Raw genomic sequence first — 18,392 nt, 5'->3', positions numbered from 1 at the left:
GAGGCAGGAGAATCACTTGAACCTGGGAGGCAGAGGCTGCAGTAAGCTGAGATTGTGCCACTGCACTCCAGCCTGGGTGACAGAGCAAAGCTCTGTCTCAAAAAGAAAAAGGAGAGAGAGAGAGAGAGAGAGAGAGAGAGAGAGAGAGAGAGAGAGAGAGAGAGATTGAACACTGTAATAATAACTTATGGTTTTGTTGGCCTTTTTATAAAACAATTGAGGTAATTTATAAAACATAAAATACACCTACTTTAAAGTTTATAATTTGGCCGGGCTTGGTGGCTCAAGCCTGTGATCCCAGCACTTTGGGAGGCTGAGGTGGGTGGATCACGAGGTCAAGAGATCGAGACCATCCTGGTCAACATGGTGAAACCCCGTCTCTACTAAAAATACAAAAAAATTAGCTGGGCATGGTGGCGTGTGCCTGTAATCCCAGCTACTCAGGAGGCTGAGGCAGGAGAATTGCCTAAACCCGGGAAGTGGAAGTTGCGGTGAGCCGAGATCGTGCCATTGCACTCCAGCCTGGGTAACAAGAGCGGAACTCCGTCTCAAAAAAAAAAAAAAAAAAAAAAAAAAAGTTTATAATTCATTTATTTTTAGTGTATCCAAGGTTTCACAGCTTTTGACTCTAATCTAAAACATTCTATCATCCCCCTTAGCAGTCACTCTCCCACCGTCCCTTTCCCTGGTTCCTGGCCCCCACGTGTCCCTTTCTGTCTGTGGATTGGTCTGTTCTGAACGTTCTATATCAGCTGAGGGCCACCTCATCTTGCCAGGGTGCTGGGAGAGGGAGCTTGCTGAGGGATGCAGGCTGGAAAAGGTGGAGCTGGGGAGACAGGCAGACCCTGGTTCCCTGCACCTCCCTGCACCGATGCTGCTTGCCCGAGGGGCATCGAGGTCCCAGGCCACCTGCTGGCCACCCGTGCTGGGCCCACAGGGTGGAATGTGGGTGGGCAAGGGTCTCTGTGACTGCTCCTTCTTCCCCTTGCTGTGCTCCCGTGGGCCAGGTGTAGGGCTGCATGTCTTCACGGCGTAAAACTCGTCCACACCCCAGTCTCCAAAGAAGGCATTGCCGTCCCTGTTTTCCCTACGTGGCTCCTCCAGGGATGCCGTGGTCACTGAGGGTCCAGGTGCACCCAGGCAGCTCCAGGTCATTCCCTCACTCTAGCGAGGCGTCTGCCACCAGGGGTCTTCCACATCCCACAGCTGCCTGTTCTGTGCGTGGCTCGCCCTTGTGTGTCCAGCCACGCAGCCTCTGTGGCTGCCCTCCTAGAGGCTTCCTGCCCTGGATCCCCGGCCCTCGGGCCGCTAGCCTTGGACTACACTGCTCCCTGTGTGGATTGATTGAACCCTGGCTATTTCCTTTTGTTTGTTTTAAACTTTGACTAACTGGAGACTAAACGTGGAGCGAAATGGTGACACATCCCAGTTCTTTCGGGGAAACCCTGGGTCTGATGACAGCCGCTGTCTGTTGGGCCGTGTGTGTCGCACGGCGGCTTCATGTGGCACTGCAGGGGGAACGTGAGGGACTGGCATTGTCCAGGTCCCACTGGCACTGCCCCTGCGTGGTCCTTGGTGCTGTGCTGACCCACGCAGGTGAGGGTTTGGCATCACCCGTTTCAGGAGCTATGGAGTCTGGCGTGCACTCAGCTCCGATAAGTCCTGCTGCTCCGCCCACCCTAACGAGATGGGTGTCTGTCTCCTTCTAGTCCACGCTCTCCAAATCCTCACAGACTTCCCTGTTCAGGAACACAAGCAGTCCCTCAGAAAGATACCCCCCATTAAAAAAAACCTTTGGAATTAGTGTGTGCATCTCACCAGCTGTTGTGGGGTGCTTGAGTTGTGGGGTGTCCTGGCCGGGACCCACATGGGAGGCTGGCCCTGCGGTGCAGAGGGCCTCATGCCTAGGGCTTCCCCTGCCCCAGGTGCCCCCCAGTCTCTGCAGGGTGGTTGGGACAGGCGGGCAAGGTGCTCATCTGTGCTGCGGTCTTCTCCCCAGCGGTGCCCATAGGCTCTGGAGACCATCAGTTCAACCTCGCGGAGATCCTGTCACAGAACTACAGTGTTGAGGGGGAGTGCGAGGAGCCTTCGAGGTGCTCAGACAAGCCCAAGGAGGAGCTGGAGAAGGACTTCATCTCCCAGGTACTTGGCTGAGGCGATCCTTCCCCTGTGTTGGGTGGAGCCCTCTGGGGTCAGCCTCACAGTTTCTGTGCCGTCAGATTCATGTTGGCAAGTGCTAAATTGTGCATCTCTCTGCAAAGTGCCAGGCACCATCCTAGGAGCTGAATTCAGTGGTGACTGGGTCTTTCATGGGGCTCTCTGAGCAGCACGGTGGCTGGACATTAAGCCGGCTGCTCTCAGACCCTCTGGTCTCAGAACCCAATTTGTACTCTTAAAAATTATTGAGAATTCCCAGGCAGTGTAGACTGGGGAAATAAAATTATTGAGAGTTTTGGCCAGGTGCGGTGGTTCACACCTGTGATCCCAGCACTTTGGGAGGCCGAGGTGGGCAGATCACCTGAGGTCAGGAGTTCGAGACCAGCCTGGCCAACATGGTAAAACCCCACTGCTACTAAAAATGCAAAAATTAGCTGGGCATGTGGCACACGCCTATAGTTCCAGCTATTCGGGGGGCTGAGGCAGGAGAATCACTTGAACCTTGGAGGCGGAGGTTGCAGTGAGCTGAGATGACGCCATTGCACTCCAGCCTGGGTTGACAGAGTGAGACCCTGTCTCAAAAAAAAAAAAAAAGTTATTGAGAGTTTTAAGGAGCTTTGTTAATGTGTTTTATCTATTGCTTTTTTACTACATTAAAAGTTAAAATTGACATGTAGGAATACTTATTTGCCAACTCATTTTAAAATGACATGAATAGGCTGGGTGTGGTGGCTCATGCCTGTAATTCCAGCACTTTGGGAGGCCAAGGCGGGCGAATCACGAGGTCAGAAGCTCAAGACCAGCGTGACCAACATTGCAAAATCCTGTCTCTACTAAAAATGCAAAAAAAAAAAAAAAAATTCGCGAGGCATGGTGGCGCACGCCTGTAATCCCAGCTACTTGGGAGGCTGAGGCAGCAGAATTGTTTGAACCTGGGAGGCGGAGGTTGCAGTGAGCTGAGATTGCACCATTGCACTCCAGCCTGGGTAACAGAGCGAGACTCCATCTCAAAAATTAAAAATAAGGCCGGGCACAGTGGCTCAAGCCTGTAATCCCAGCGCTTTGGGAGGCCGAGGCGGGCGGATCATGAGGTCGAGATCAAGACCATCCTGGCCAATATGGTGAAACCCACTCTCTACTAAAAATACAAAAATTAGCTAGGCATGGTGGCATGCGCCTATAGTTTCAGCTACTCGGGAGGCTGAGGCAGGAGAATCGCTTGAACCCAGGAGGCAGAGGTTGCAGTGAGCCGAGATTGTGCCACTCACTCCAGTTTGGCACCTGGTGACAGAGTGAGACTCTGTCTCAAAAAAAAAAAAAAAATATATATATATATATATATATATAAAATAAAAATAAAATCGCTTGAACAAGTCAGTTACATGTGAATATAAATATTCTTTTGAAAATGAAAGAAAACCTGTGTTCCAAAAGAAAAACAATTAGTGAGAAGAATGAATTTTTAGTTTTCCAAATCTCTTTGAATGTAGAAGCATATATGAAAGTCCAGCTTCTTTTTTTTTTTTTGACAGAGTCTTGCTCTGTCACCCAGACTGGTGTGCACTGGTGTGATCTCGTCTCACTGCAACCTCCACCTCCTGGATTCAAGCTATTCTCCTGCCTCAGCCTCCTAAATAGCTGGGATTACAAGTGCATGCCACCACTCTCAGCTAATATTTTTTTGTATTTTTAGTAGAGACAGGGTTTCACACCATGTTGGCCAGGATGGTCTCGATCTCCTGACCTCATGATCCACCTGCCTTAGCCTCCCAAAGTGCTGGGATTACAGTCGTGAGCCACTGGGTCTGGCCTAAGCTTTTGATTTTATTTTTTTTTTGTAGAGGTCTTGCTATTTTGCTAGATCTGGTCTCAAACTCTTGACCTCAAGCAATTTTTCTGCCTGGGCCTCCCGAAGTTCTGGGAGTGTAGGTGTGAGGCACCATACATGACTCAAGTTCTTTCTTTCTTTTTTGTTTTGAGACAGAGTGGGGCCCTTTTGCCCAGGCTGGAGTGCAGTGGCGCATTTTCGGCTCACTGCAACCTCCACCTCCCGGGTTCAAGTGATTGCCCTGCCTCAGCCTCCAGAGTAGCTGGGACTATAGGCGCCCACGACCGTGCCCAGCTAATTTTTGTGTTTTTAGTAGAGATGAAATTTCACCATGTTGGCCAGGCTGGTCTTAAACGCCTGACCTCAAAGTGATCCTCCCACTTTGGCCTCTTATGCTTGGATTACAGGGTGAGCCACGCCCGGCCCGCTTCTGTCTTTTAAGGGAGATGTTAGTCTGTTGTGATAAGGTGTTAAGGTTGAAGTACAAATACAGCCTCATACAGATCTGTTTTTGGAAAAGGAAGGCGTATTTAACAGTTTTTCAGATAATGGTGGGTGTTCTTCTTTGATGCCATAGCAAAACTCAGCAAATGGTAGTTTTGTGGAGTGGAGTCTGAGACCGTTACCAGTGAACCTCACGGTTGCAGAGGCAGAGAGGTCCGTGAACGGGTCCCGCAGAGTGGCTTCTGGTGCTGGCTCTCTTCCTGGCTCCCATGTCCTCACGTGGTGGACAGAGAACCCGAGGGAGCTCTCTGGTGTTTTTCTTCAAAGGTTACTAATCCTGATGGATCAGGGCCCCACCCTCATGGCCTCACTGGACCTTAGTCACTTCTGGAAATGCCTCGTCTCCAGATACAGTCGTGTTGGGGGTTAGGGTTGACTGTAACAGTTAATGTCACTGCCGGCCTCATCACAGGTTTTGTAAATATTGGAAATTTGGCAAGTTCATGTTGAGTTCTACGGTTGCAGCAGTTACGGTCGGCTGTTTCTGCTGAAGTAGCAGCCCCCCTTGCCTGCCTGCGAGGCTCCTGTCTGAGCGGCTGTAGTCAGCTAGCACTCTTGAGGTGAAAGGACGGGAAGGCCCCTCCTCGCCTCACCAGCCATTCCACTCGTGCTTCCCTGAAGGAGCCACCTCGGGAAGGGCCCCCTTGCCTCACCACCCATTCCACGCGCGCTTCCTTGAAGGAGTCCCTCACCCTGGTAGGCAGCAGCCGCTCTGCTTCCCATGCCCTCATACAGAACATGGAGGTGTCTGCTCAGGATGCGACTTCACAGAATGTGCCCACCATCTTCTGAAGTGAAGCTGGGGAGTTTGCTTTTGGTCTGTGAGGGATGGACAGTTGTGCCCTGGCTGTGGCTTCCATGGGCGCTGGGCTGTTGCCGGCTGCCAGTGTCAGTGTGGCACCATCAGTGTGAGTGTCAGTGAGGCCCAGCACAGAAACCACGGCTTAGTGCTCTTCAGACAGGGCTTCACCTGGGGCACCCAGGGGCCTTGGGACCACCATGTCAGCGCTCCCACCTGCATACTCCTGGAGGTCATGGGCATACAGAATCTGTTCTGTCCGCCGGGTCCTGTGAGAACTAAAGGGGGACTCGGTATGGACGTTCCACCTGGGGAAGGGCTGGGAATGGGCGGCGAGGTTCTTTGTGGACTTGAAGCCCCAGGAGGAGTCTGGGCAGGAGCTGGGGTGGAGGGGAGGCCAGTGCTGACATCCTGAGAGAATGAGAGGGAGGGTTCAGGAAGGTGGATGCTGAGAGTGACCCCTGGGGCCGGGTGGAGTCTGAGCAGGCAGCTGTACCTCAGTGGTGTAGAGGCTCCCATGAGAGGGGCATGGGGATTTGAAAGCAGCGCTGAAGAGGGTGACGTCTCTTCCTTCCTGGGAGTTACGTGCCCTGTTTCCACTTCCTGGCAGGCTGCACGGGCTCAGCATCAAGCTGTGTGTTCATCACAGCACTCTTGTTCCTGTTTGTGATAGTGATTTCTCTGGTTACTCATTTTTGACCCAGTGTGAATCGACAGCTTCTCCATTATGTTTATGAAGCCTCCATCTGTTTGTGTACTTTTCTTCTTCTATGTTAATGTTTTGAGACAGAGTCTCGCTGTGTCTCCCAGGCTGGAGTGCAGTGGTGCGGTCTCAGCTCACTGCAACCTCTGCCTCCTGGGTTCAAGTGATTCTCCTGCCTCATCCTCCTGAGTAGCTGGGACAATAGGAGGCACGCAGCTTATTTTTAGTGGAGACGGCGTTTTGCCATGTTGCCCAGGCTGGTCTTGAACTCCTGGCCTCAAATGATCTGCCCTCCTTGGCCTTCCAAAATGCTGGGATTACAGGTGTGAACCCCTGTGTCTGGCCTGTGTATGTAGTTTCCTGAGGTTTTTTTTTTTTCAATCAGGAATAAATGTCAGATTTTACCAAATAGTTTTCAGGTTACTTTTTTTTTCCCTTTGTTTGTTTGTTTGTTTGTTTGTTTTTTTGAGACGGAGTTTCGCTCTTGTTACTCAGGCTGGAGTGCAATGGCGCGATCTCGGCTCACTGCAACCTCCGCCTCCTGGGTTCAGGCAATTCTCCTGCCTCAGCCTCCTGAGTAGCTGGGATTACAGGCATGTGCCACCATGCCCAGCTAATTTTTTGTATTTTTAGTAGAGACGGGGTTTCACCATGTTGACCAGGATGGTCTCGATCTCTTGACCTCGTGATCCACCCGCCTCGGCCTCCCAAAGTGCTGGGATTACAGGCTTGAACCACCGCGCCCAGCCTTTTTTTTTCCCTTTGATAAACTGATGTTGAGTTAAAATACTAGATTGCCAGGTATCACACCATCCTTGTATTCCCGTCATTCACTCTGTGTGAGGAGGCACTGTGGGCAGGGTGGTGCCCTCTTCCCCGGCCGGTGACCCCTGTGTGCCAGTGCCTCTTTGAGGGATTGTGAAGGAGCTCTCTGATGAGGGGCTGGGCCTGGGGTCTGGCTGGGGAGTGCTGCATGTGGGGAGCTGCTGTGGGTGTGTCAGAGTAGCCCTGGTTGTGGCCAGCAAGGCTCAGGTAAGGGAGAGGGGACAGGAGCCCCTTGAGAGTCCCTCCTGATGGGGTCCTGTTCCCCTCCCTAACTCAGAGCAGCAACATGCCCTTCGATGAGCTCCTTGCACTCTATGGCTATGAGGCCTCAGACCCCGTCTCAGAGCAGGAGAGCAAGGGTGGTGACGTGGCTCCCAACCTCCCAGACATGACCCTGGACAAGGTGAGTGAGTGCCCTTCCTGGAACTGGCCCCCAGCAGAGGTGCGGGGACCGGGGCTGCCTCTCAGCAGGGGGTGTTCAGTGAGAGGAGCACAAAGGCCCCCAGAACAAGTCGAATGTGGCCACCTGTACCACTCTGCCAGGGTTGGAATGGCTGTGGGCCTGAGGCTGGACCCTGGCCTTAACCCCGGGCCACGTGTCCTTCTGGCGTGGGCAGGTAGAGGGGCAGTCGGGGCCTATCCTGGAGAAGTGCACCTGGGAAGGCAGAGGAACCATGGCCTGGCCGCCTCCCCAGGACTGGGCTCTCTGACATTAGGTACCCAGAGGTCACTGCTCGAGGGCTGGGCATTTGGAGCAGGGGAAGGCTGCATTACAGAAGGTTAACACCACATGGACAGCCGAGAAAGAGCCACATGCTCTGGGTGGTGCCCAGTGGCAGCTCTGACTGTTCCCAGCTCTGGTGGCTGGGTATGAGCTCCCCTGCGCTGTGCACCCTTGGGTACCTCCAGCTCCTTATCTGTGTAATGGGAATAGCACCCCACGGGTCCAGTTCCATCCCTGCTCCCCCCCCAACACTGTGCACCCTCAGCCACCTCCGTTTCCTTTTCTGCAGAATGGGCATAGGCCCCACGTGAGCCTCAGGGAGCCCCCAGCGTCTTCACTGTTGTTGTCGTTAGTGTTATCCCAAGAGTGCTCAACTGTAAAACGTTCTTTGCTTTTTTGTTAAGAGGAACAAATAGCGAAGGTTTTGCTTTCAGGGGAAGAAGAGGAAGAGACGCAGTCATCTGCTGATGACCTCACCCCGTCCGTGACCTCCCACGAGGCCTCTGACCTCTTCCCAAACCGGAGTGGATGTAGGTGACCCTATTCCAGTCCTCTCCCATGCCCAGGCCCCAGGCCAGGCAAGGGTGATGCTGATGAAGGGCCCTGGGGCTGGTGCGGGCCAAGAATTCATCACAGATGAGGGAGTCTGCCTGATGGGAAGCATTGGTAGCCCGGGGGTGTGCCTTGTTTTCCCCCACCCTGGCCAGTAAGCAGGGACTCTTGGAGTGATTCAGTTTAAACAAGGAGGGAATGTGCTGGTTCCGTAGCAGATCTAGAGACCATCCCCATAGCTGTCCTCCCCCGCAAGCCTGTGTGCTGGCTTTCCTGGGAGCTGAGAGCTGGGGCCCAGCGGTGCAGCAGCTGCTTGGAAGGGAAGGGAAGGGAAAGCCTCTTTCTTCAAAGTGCACCCCGGGTCCTGGGTTCCGTGCCCATCCACGTCTCGGTGTCTGGCCAGGGACGGGGTCACAGCCTGGGGATCAAGTGGATGAAGAGTGGGAGTGGAGGGTCTTTGCCCGGAGAAGGGGCCGTGCAGGCTGCCGGCAGTGGAGACCCTGGGGGACCTGCCTCCATTTTCCCAAAGCTCGTTTCCTGGCTGATGAAGTCAAAGAGCCTGGCTCTTCTGCCTCCTCCGACCCTGAGGAGGACTCCCTTTCTGCCAACAAATGTAAGAAGGTACGTGGCTCTGCTTTTCACAACCTCGTATCGACCACAGTCACTGCAGTGGTCTGAGCCCTCTCCCTGGCTGTGTGCCCCTTCTCAGAGGAGGGACGTGCTGCTCAACCCCAGGGTGGGCCGGGACTGGAGCCCTGGCTCCTGCTGCTGACCCAGAGTGTCTCTCCGACATCCTGTCTGGGCCTGCCAGGCCAGTGTCAGGGCACAGCCTCCCCTCACACACCCAGGCCTCTGCCTCCCGTCCTCAGACCCCAGAACTGGCATCAGCAGGTCTATTGCACACACAGTTCTGGGGTCTGAATGGCGGCCCCTCCGCCCAAGCCGGCCACAGCTAGCCTCTCTCCTGTGCCAGATGCTTCCTTAGAGTCCTGATTCCCAGGCCCTTGTTTGCAGGAGATCATGGTGGGACCTCAGTTCCAAGCTGACCTCAGCAGCCTGCACTTGAACCGCCCCTGTGAGAAGAGTGAGTGGGGCCTGGGGCGGGGAACTCACTTCTGCAGGGGAGGGGCCCGGTTGGACTGGAGATCATTGGGCAATCTGAGGGGCCCAGCCTGGTCAGGTGCCCACCCTTTGTGGCTTGCTGGACAGCCGAGCCTGTGGCAGCAGGAAGTGGAGGCTCTCTTGACTGGTGGGCCTGTTGATGCCTGGCCCTGCCCACTCTGCCCAGCTCTGTCCGTCTCTTGGGGTCTTCTCCTGTCAACCCATGCAGCCAGACCCTCGGCAGTCCATCCTGCCCCGCCCTTGACTCCAGCCGCCTCCCCCCAGCCAGGGCACTGCCTTCTCCGGCTCTCTGCCCTGAGGCACCTCCTCAGGAGCCCCAGGTCAGATGGGTTCTCCAGAGAGACCTGCTGGGTGTCATTCGGCTTCCCCTGCCTGGTTCCCCACCTCTGCAGGGCACTCCCCGTCCTGGACCTGATCTTCATCTCTTTCCCACTAGAGTTCAGAGCCAAGCCGCTCTGGCCCCTTCCAGGCATGGGCTCACATGCCAACTGACTTGGGTCTTGTCTTTCCCCGGAGCCCTCGGAGGCCCTGGGCCGGTGCTCCTAGCTCAGGAGCCTTCTCCAAGGTGACTCCGGGGCTGGGATGGACCCGTGTGAGAGGGGGATGGAGGCAGGCAGGTGCAGCCAAGCTGGGACATCCAGAAGGCGGGGTCAGAGGGGACACGGGACCCGCACCCAGAAAAGGCACCTGCAGTCATACTCTGGGTGGAGCCCTGGCCTCGGAGCCTGTCGTCAGGGGCCTTTCTAACCCTAACTCACCCCATGAGGGTGCCCTGTCCTCGGCAGCCAGCACCACTTCAGCCACGGGACACCGCTGGCCGCTCCCACTCCATATGACGTCTGTGCTGTTGGAGTCGTCTGTGTGCTTGTGTCTCGCGTACTGCGCTGTGGTGCTTGGTTTGGGTGCCACGTTTGCCCACACCTCCTGCCGTGGGCTGCTGTCACAGTTGGGTCCGTTTGTGGGCCGTGAATGCCCTGTGCCTGGTTTGTGGATAGAGTGCTCAGTTCTCGATGATGCAGGGAGTTCCACGGTAGGCGTGTGCTGGGGTCACGTGTGCTGCCCACGTTTCTCACTCATGGTTTGTGGGAGTCGCTCACATTCTCGGCGTTTGACCCTGAGGGTGAACTTGCCTGAGTTGGGATGGACTCTTGTCGCGTCGTGTCTTTCACTGGCATTTCCCTGGAGAGTGTGCTCGCCATATGGATATTCTCTTTGTGCGTGCCCAAAGCTTTCCCCGTTTCTGACTTGGGTGGTCTTTCTCTCTGATTTGTGGAGTGACTTACAAGTTCTGGAAGCGAGTCCTCTGTGGGCTTTGCTCATTGCCGCTGTCTCCTCCAGTTCGTGGCTTGCCCGTTGACTCTCTTGGTGGTGGTGGTGTCTTCAGTAAAGTCCAGCTTACTGATCTTAATTTTTTTTTTTTTTTTTTTTTTTTTTGAAACGGAGTTTCGCTCTTGTTACCCAGGCTGGAGTGCAATGGCGCAATCTCGGCTCACTGCAACCTCCAACCCCTGGGTTCAGGCAATTCTCCTGCCTCAGCCTCTGGAGTAGCTAGGATTACAGGCATGTGCCACCATGCCCAGCTAATTTTTGTATTTTTAGTAGAGACGGGGTTTCACCTTGTTGACCAGGATGGTCTCGATCTCTTGACCTTGTGATCCACCCGTCTCGGCCTCCCAAAGTGCTGGGATTACAGGCGTGAGCCACTGCACCCGGCCACCGATCTTCATTTTAAAAGTAATGTGTTTGTGTCCTATTTGTAATCCCAGCTACTCAGGAGGCTGAGGCAGGAGAATTGCCTGAACCCAGGAGGCGGAGGTTGCAGTGAGCCGAGATTGTGCCATTGCACTCCAGCCTGGGTAACAAGAGCGAAATTCCATCTCAAAAAAAAAAAAGAGTCTTTGCTTACCTTCAGGCTCTTGAAGGTATTCGTCCACATTTAATTCTAGAAGCTTTATTGTTTTGCTTTCACATTTAAGGCTGTGATCCAACTTAATTTAAATTTTGGTATATGGTGGCCAGGGCTGTCGCTCACCCTGTAATCCCAGCACTTTGGGAGGCTGAGGCGGGTGGATCACCTGAGGTCGGGAGTTTGAGACCAGCCTGTCCAACATGGCGAAACCCTGTCTCTACTACAAATGCAAAAATTAGCCAGGCGTGATGGCAGTTGCCTGTAGTCCCAGATACATGGGAGGCTGAGGCAGGAGAATTGCTTGAACCACAAGGCAGAGGTTGCAGTGAGCTGAGATTGCACCACTGCACTCCAGCGTGGGCCACAGAGCGAGACTCCATCTCAGAAAAATAAAAAAATAAATGAATTTTGGTGTATGGCGTTAAATGATATGAGGCGTGGGTTAGGGAACTGTTTTCCCATACGGATATGCAGTTGCTCCAGCACCACACATTGAAAAGACCATGGCCAGGCATGGTGGCTCTGTCTCCAAAAGGAAAAAAAAGTCCATTCTCTCCCCCACTGAGTTGCAGTGATGCCTTTGTGATAAATCAGGTGTCTGCACAGTATCTTCTTTCTCTCACCCTGAGTCATGCCACACTGTTGCAATTGTTCCACGTTACATGTAAGTCCGAGGTGGTGCAAGTCTTCCAGCTTTGTAAGTTTTCATTGTATGTATATAAGTTTAAGAGTAAAATTATTTTTTCAGCAATGGACAGGTTTTATTATTACTTATTTATTTTAGAGACAGAGTTTTGCTCTCGTTGCCCAGGCTGGAATGCAATGGCGCAATCTCAGCTCACCACGACCTGCACCTCCCGGGTTCAAGTGCTTCTCCTGCCTCAGCCTCCCAAGTAGCTGGGATTACAGGCATGCGCCACCATGCCCAGCTAATTTTTTTATTTTTAGCAGAGTTGGTGTTTGCCGTGTTTGCTAGGCTGGTCTCGAACTTCTGATCTCAAGTGATCCTCCTGCGTCGGCCTTGCAAAGTGCTGGGATTACAGGTGTGAGCCACTGCATCCAGCCCTGACAAGTTTTAATCTTAAAACTTAGGTAGATATACAACTTGTCAGTTGCCTCAAAAATATTTGCTAGGGTTTTGATTAGGCTTGCACTGAATCTTTAATTTGGGGAGAATTGATACTCCACTCTGTGGGTTTTTACCTCTCTGGTAAGACCTTCAATCTGAGCAATGTTATGGTTTTCAGTATCTTGTCTTTTTTTTTGAAATGGAGTCTCCCTTCGTCGCCCAGGCTCGAGTGCAATGGCACGATCCCAACTCCCTGCAACCTCTGCCCTTCAGGTTCAAGCTGTTCTCTTGCCTCAGCCTCTGGAGTAGCTAGGATAACAGGTGCCCGCCACCATGCCTAGCTATTTTTTGTATTTTTAGTAGAGACAGGGTTTCACCATTTTGGCCAGGCTGGTCTCCAACTCCTGACCTCAGGTGATTGACCTGGCTTGGCCTCTCAAAGTGCTGGTATTACAGATGTGAGCCACCGCGCCTGGCCCCGGTTTACATTTTCCTTCAGACTGGGAAGGTGTTCTGTCTTCTGGCTCGCCCTACCTCCCGTGGGAAACCTTCAGTCCTCTGTTGTTTTTTCTCTGCCAGCTTTGACGATGTTTCGCTCCTGCTGGTTTTGAGCAGTTTGACGAGGACGTTCTGTGGTGGACAAGGACAGTGTGTAGGCTTTGAGGCCGGCCTCTTCCATATTCATTTCAGGCGCCTCCATATCTTTTTGTGGCTCAACGGCCTATTTCTTTCTTTCTTTCTTTTCTTTTTTTAAGATGGAGTCTCCCTCTTGTTGCCCAGGCTGGAGTGCAGCGGTGCGATCTCGGCTCACCGCAACGTCTGCCTCCCGGGTTCAAGCGATTCTCCTGCCTCAGCCTCCCGAGTAGCTGGAACTACAGGCACGCACCACCACGCCCGGCTAATTTTTGTACTTTTAAGTAGAGACGGGGTTTCTCCATGTTGGTCAGGCTGGTCTCCAACTGCTGGAGTTACAGGCGTGAGCCAACATGCCCGGCTCCTCCTCCTCTTTTGAAGTAGATTTTTACAGGATACAGAATTCCGAATGGACAATTTTTTTCTTTTGGCCTGTTAAAGTTCTATTCATGCCTGCTCTCTATTGTTTCTGATGAGGAATTTTCTCATTCTTCTGTTTTCCTTAATATATGTAGGGGGGACTGTGAAAGTGCCCTGGCAAGGATCTGGAGCCTCAGCCTGTTCCCATATAAATATTGATTTAGAAGAGAATTAGAAACGTAGGCACATAGTTATTCCTTCCTATAATCATATATAATCTTACAGTTACCTATAAAGATATATACTCAATATAACCTTTAATCTTACTAATGACTCGGGTTATGAAGCATAGAACTGAGGTGACACTGTGAACAAAGTGACCCTAAGTCATGATGCCCTAAGCCCTCTGTCATACCCGCATAGGGGCTGCTGGAGGGCTCCTCGGCTGTGCGCAGTGCCCGTGCTCGGGAAGCTCCCCGCGGCCCTGGGGAAGCGCCTGCTGTTTAGCCAGCTAGGGGAGGAGGTGTCCAAAATGGCCGAGATATCTCCTTCCTGGGGAAGGCAGGAGAAAACTCTGCTCCTCCAAGCTCCTGCGGTGGGCCTGACAGCTGTCAGGGAGGCCCGCAGACATCCGGGGGCTTAACTGTCTCTGTGATGCTGGCTTCAGCGGTCATGTTCCACGTCCACTCTGATGCCCTGCTTCTGCACCTGGTTTCTCTTTTTCTTAAAAGGTAAGAATAATTGTAACGTAATCTTGATGTCCTTGATATTTCTGACAAATATATGAAGAGCGCTGACGTATTAGGTTTTCTCCTGGCCTCGGCCACGTGCAAGTCCTGGGCCCCCTGTCTCCAAGACACGAGATTTACCTGACCCTGTCACAGACCACCGTTACCTCCCTGACCTTCCCCACCCCCTGCTTTGTACTCAGAAAATTAAGTTAGAGCATCTAGGCACTCGGGGCCACTGCAGATCTCCGTGCTTCGGCTGGCAGTGGACCCCCGAACTCTCTTCTCTCTCTTGGTGTCTGTGTCTTTTATTTCTAGTTTCTCACCTCTGCACCTGTAGGGTTCACAGAACCCTATAGGGCTGGACCTTATAAATATGAAATCTCTTTGGACCATATACATGATTTTCTTGTACTTTTTGGACTTTGACAGTTTGTGATGTACCTGGGTCTACTTTTCTGAACTGAGTGACGTCAGCCTGAGGGTGGGTACATTTTAACAGATTTTGAAGTCTTGACCGTGATTTCTGAAAATGTTTGTTTCCTTTTTCTTCCTTAGAGTTCAGTTTCTGGGAGAATATTTCTCAAATTTTTCTGATGTCCCACTCTGTCTTCCTTTTGGGTCTCTGGTATATGTGCCATGTGCTGTGTGTCATCCCACAGGTCTCTCCATCCACCTGTATCACGGCCAGGGTGACCCACAGGTCTCTGCAGTCACCTGTATCACAGCCATGGTGACCCACAGGTCTCTGTGTTCACCTGTATCACGGCCATGGTGACCCACAGGTCTCTGTGTTCACCTGTATCAGGGCCATGGTGACCCACAGGTCTCTGCAGTCACCTGTATCACGGCCATGGTGACCCACAGGTCTCTGCAGTCACCTGTATCACGGCCATGGTGACCCACAGGTCTCTGCAGTCATCTGTATCACGGCCATGGTGACCCACAGGTCTCTGTGTTCACCTGTATCACGGCCATCATGACCCATAGGTCTCTGCAGTCACCTGTATCACGACCATGGTGACCCACAGGTCTCTGCGGTCACCTGTATCACGGCCATGGTGACCCACAGGTCTCTGCGGTCACCTGTATCACGGCCATGGTGACCCACAGGTCTCTGCGGTCACCTGTATCACGGCCATGGTGACTCACAGGTCTCTGCGGTCACCTGTATCACGGCCATGGTGACTCACAGGTCTCTGCGGTCACCTGTATCACGGCCATGGTGACCCACAGGTCTCTCCATCCACCTGTATCACGGCCACGGTGACTCACAGGTCTCTGTGTTCACCTGTATCACGGCCATGGTGACCCACAGGTCTCTGCAGTCACCTGTATCACGGCCATGGTGACCCATAGGTCTCTGCAGTCACCTGTATCACAGCAATGGTGACCCACAGGTCTCTGTGTTCACCTGTATCATGGCCATGGTGACCCACAGGTCTCTGCAGTCACCTGTATCACGGCCATGGTAACCCATAGGTCTCTGCAGTCACCTGTATCACAGCCATGGTGACCCACAGGTCTCTGTGTTCACCTGTATCACGGCCATGGTGACCCACAGGTCTCTGTGTTCACCTGTATCACGGCCATGGTGACCCATAGGTCTCTGCAGTCACCTGTATCACGGCCATGGTGACCCACAGGTCTCTGTGTTCACCTGTATCACGGCCATGGTGACCCATAGGTCTCTGCAGTCACTTGTATCACGGCCATGGTGACCCACAGGTCTCTGTGTTCACTTGTATCACAGCCATGGTGACCCACAGGTCTCTGCAGTCACCTGTATCATGGCCATGGTGACCCACAGGTCTCTGTGTTCACCTGTATCACGGCCATCGTGACCCATAGGTCTCTGCAGTCACCTGTATCACGGCTGTGGTGACCCACACGCCTCTGCAGGCCATGGTGACCCACGGGTCTTTGTGTTCACCTGTATCATGGCCGTGGTAACCCATAGGTCTCTTTGTTCACCTGTATCATGGCCATGGTGTCCCACAGGTTTCTGCAGTCACGTGTGATGGGCCTGGGGGTTGTCACACGGGTCTCTCTTTGTTCTCTTATTTTCTGTCTCTGTGCTACTGTTTGAATAATTTCTTTTTTTTTGTTTGTTTTTGAGATAGAGTCTTGCATTGTCGCCCAGGCTGGATTTCAGTGGTGCGATCTCAGCTTACTGTAACCTCTGCCTGCTGGGCTCAAGAGATTCTCCTGCCGCAGACTCCCCAGTAGCTGGGATTACAGGCGCCTGCCCCAGTGCCTGCCTAATTTTTCTTGTATTTTTAGTAGCGATGGGGTTTCACTATGTTGGCCAGGATGGTCTCGAACTCCTGACCTCATGATCCACCCCCTTAACCTCCCAAAGTGCTGGGATTACCGGTGTGAGCTGCTGCGCCCGGCCGGTTTGAATAATTTCTATCAACATGTTTTTGGCATTACCAGTCCTCTTTTCTGATGTACCAGATTGCTAGTTAGTCTGTGTCACAAAATTTTTAATTGCTGTATTGTATATTTTATTTTTAATATTTGCTCTTGGGTGTTTTTAATTTTTCTGTGGAAATTCTCCATTCCCCCCCCATCTTCGGCAATCTTTAACCTTTTAATAATGATTACTAATAATTGTCATGCTGTTGTTTTGCAATCTTTTTTTTTTTTTTCTTTGAGATGGTCTTATTCTGTTCCCCAGACTGGAGTGCAGTGGTGCAATCTCAGCTCACTGCAACCTCCACTTCCTGAGTTCGAGTGCTTCTCCTGCCTCAGCCTTCTGAGTAGCTGGATTACAGGTGCCCATACCATGCCCAGCTAATTTTTTGTATTTTTTTTTTTTTTTTTTTTGAGACGGAGTTTTGCTCTTGTTACCCAGGCTGGAGTGCAATGGCGCGATCTTGGTTCACCGCAACCTCCGCCTCCTGGGTTCAGGCAATTCTCCTGCCTTGGCCTCCCGAGTAACTGGGATTACAGGCACGCGCCACCATGCCCAGCTAATTTTTTGTATTTTTAGTAGAGACGGGGTTTCACCATGTTGACCAGGACGGTCTCGATCTCTTGACCTTGTGATCCAACCGCCTCGGCCTCCCAAAGTGCTGGGATTACAGGCTTGAGCCACCACGCCTGGCCAATTTTTTGTATTTTTAATAGAGATGGGGTTTTACCATGTTGGCTGGGCTGGTCTTTAACTCCTGACCTCAGGTGATCCACCCACCTCAGCCTCCCAAAATGCTGGGATTACAGGCATGAGTGAGCCACCGCACCCTGTCCTTTTTTACTTTTTTGAGATGGAGTCTTGCTCTGTTGCCCAGGCTAGAGTGCAGTGAGGTGATCTCCGCTCACTGCAACCCCTGTCTCCCAGGTTCAAGCAATTCTCCTCCCTCAGCCTCCCAAGTAGTTGGGATTACTGGCACCCACCACCACACCCGGCTAATTTTTGCATTTTTAGTAGAGACTGGGCTTCTTCATGTTGGCCAGGCTGGTCTTGAACTCGAGCTCAGGTAACCCAGCCACCTCAGCCTCCCAGAGTGCTGGGATTGCAGGCATAAGCCACTGCACCCAGTCCATTCTGTTTTTTAAGCAAGTCCTTTGGCAGGGTTAATTTGGGTTAGACACACATTCCAGACTGTTCAGCATGCCTCTTCACTGGCTGCTGGTCATCAGATCATTTTCCCGTTACCGTCTGTTTGAGAGTCTGAAATTGAGGTGCTGGTGGAAGTTATACTCTTCCCCACTGCTCCCCTGTGATAGAGTCTTGCTCTGTTGCCCAGGCTGCAGAGTAATGGCGCTATCTTGGCTCACTGCAACCTCCACCTCCTGGGCTCAAGTGATTTTCCTGCCTCAACCTCCCGAGTAGCTGGGAGTACAGGCATGTACCACCACACTCAGATGATTTTTGTATTCTCAGTAGAAATGGGATTTCACCATGTTGGCCAGGATGGTCTCGATCTCTTGACCTTGTGATCCGCCCGCCTTGGCCTCTCAAAGTGCTGGGATTACAGGCATGAGCTACTGCACCCGGCCCAGAAGTTAAACTTTTAAGAGCCAGTTCGGGGATGCCTGGGCCTTTAGAAACAGGATTCAGGCGTCATGATCCACATTGTGATATTTTGATGCTTCTATTTTCCTGCTACCCGAACTGACCTTATTCTCAGGTGCAGTTCCCATTGTGGTGACTCAGGTGGCACCAGGAACCCCAGGCACACAGCCTGGCGCCTGTGATTTCTGTGGGAAGTCTGAGTCTTGCCCAACAGTTCCAGTAAAACTCCTGGGTAAACCTGGTCGCTGGGTCTTGTGCCTGCACCTGAATCAGGAGCTCCCTAACAGAAGGGGTTTTCTGGTTGGCCGGGCCTGGGTCCCTTGTTCACTTCAGTAGTGGGGCGGGCCTCATGGAGAAGGAACAGCAAGAGGGAGGACCCCGTGGCCGGCCGGGCGCAGCCACCCAGATGCATGAGCGCCCTGTTTGTGTGGGGTGAGCATGGAGGTCAGGAGGGC

The 18,392-nt window shown here is 52.6% G+C and overlaps 1 protein-coding gene across 13 annotated transcripts in view; it reads left to right on the top strand.

Moving 5' to 3' along the window:
- LOC120361815 (mesoderm induction early response protein 2-like) overlaps positions 1–18,392 on the top strand; it is a 75,591-nt gene that overhangs the window by 33,533 nt on the left and 23,666 nt on the right. For 11 of the 13 annotated variants that reach the window (XR_012518986.1, XR_012518996.1, XR_012518991.1 and 8 more), the window contains 5 exons: positions 2,000–2,142; positions 7,094–7,219; positions 7,975–8,070; positions 8,622–8,713; positions 9,107–9,176. Coding sequence is in view for 3 of the 13 variants with exons in the window: in XM_074405089.1 (XP_074261190.1) it covers positions 2,000–2,142; positions 7,094–7,219; positions 7,975–8,028 (323 nt within the window). In the remaining 10 variants the exon portion in view is untranslated. Of the gene's footprint in view, positions 1–1,999; positions 2,143–7,093; positions 7,220–7,974; positions 8,071–8,495; positions 8,714–9,106; positions 9,177–18,392 lie in introns of all 13 variants that reach the window. The other 2 variants (XM_074405094.1, XM_074405102.1) reach the window with 2 other exon arrangements.

The sequence above is a fragment of the Saimiri boliviensis genome, chromosome 1, assembly GCF_048565385.1.
Source record: "Saimiri boliviensis isolate mSaiBol1 chromosome 1, mSaiBol1.pri, whole genome shotgun sequence".
In the NCBI taxonomy this organism is placed as follows: Eukaryota; Metazoa; Chordata; class Mammalia; order Primates; family Cebidae; genus Saimiri; species Saimiri boliviensis.
Note: the sequence above shows the minus strand (reverse complement) of the source record. Positions and strands in the feature narration are given on the sequence as shown.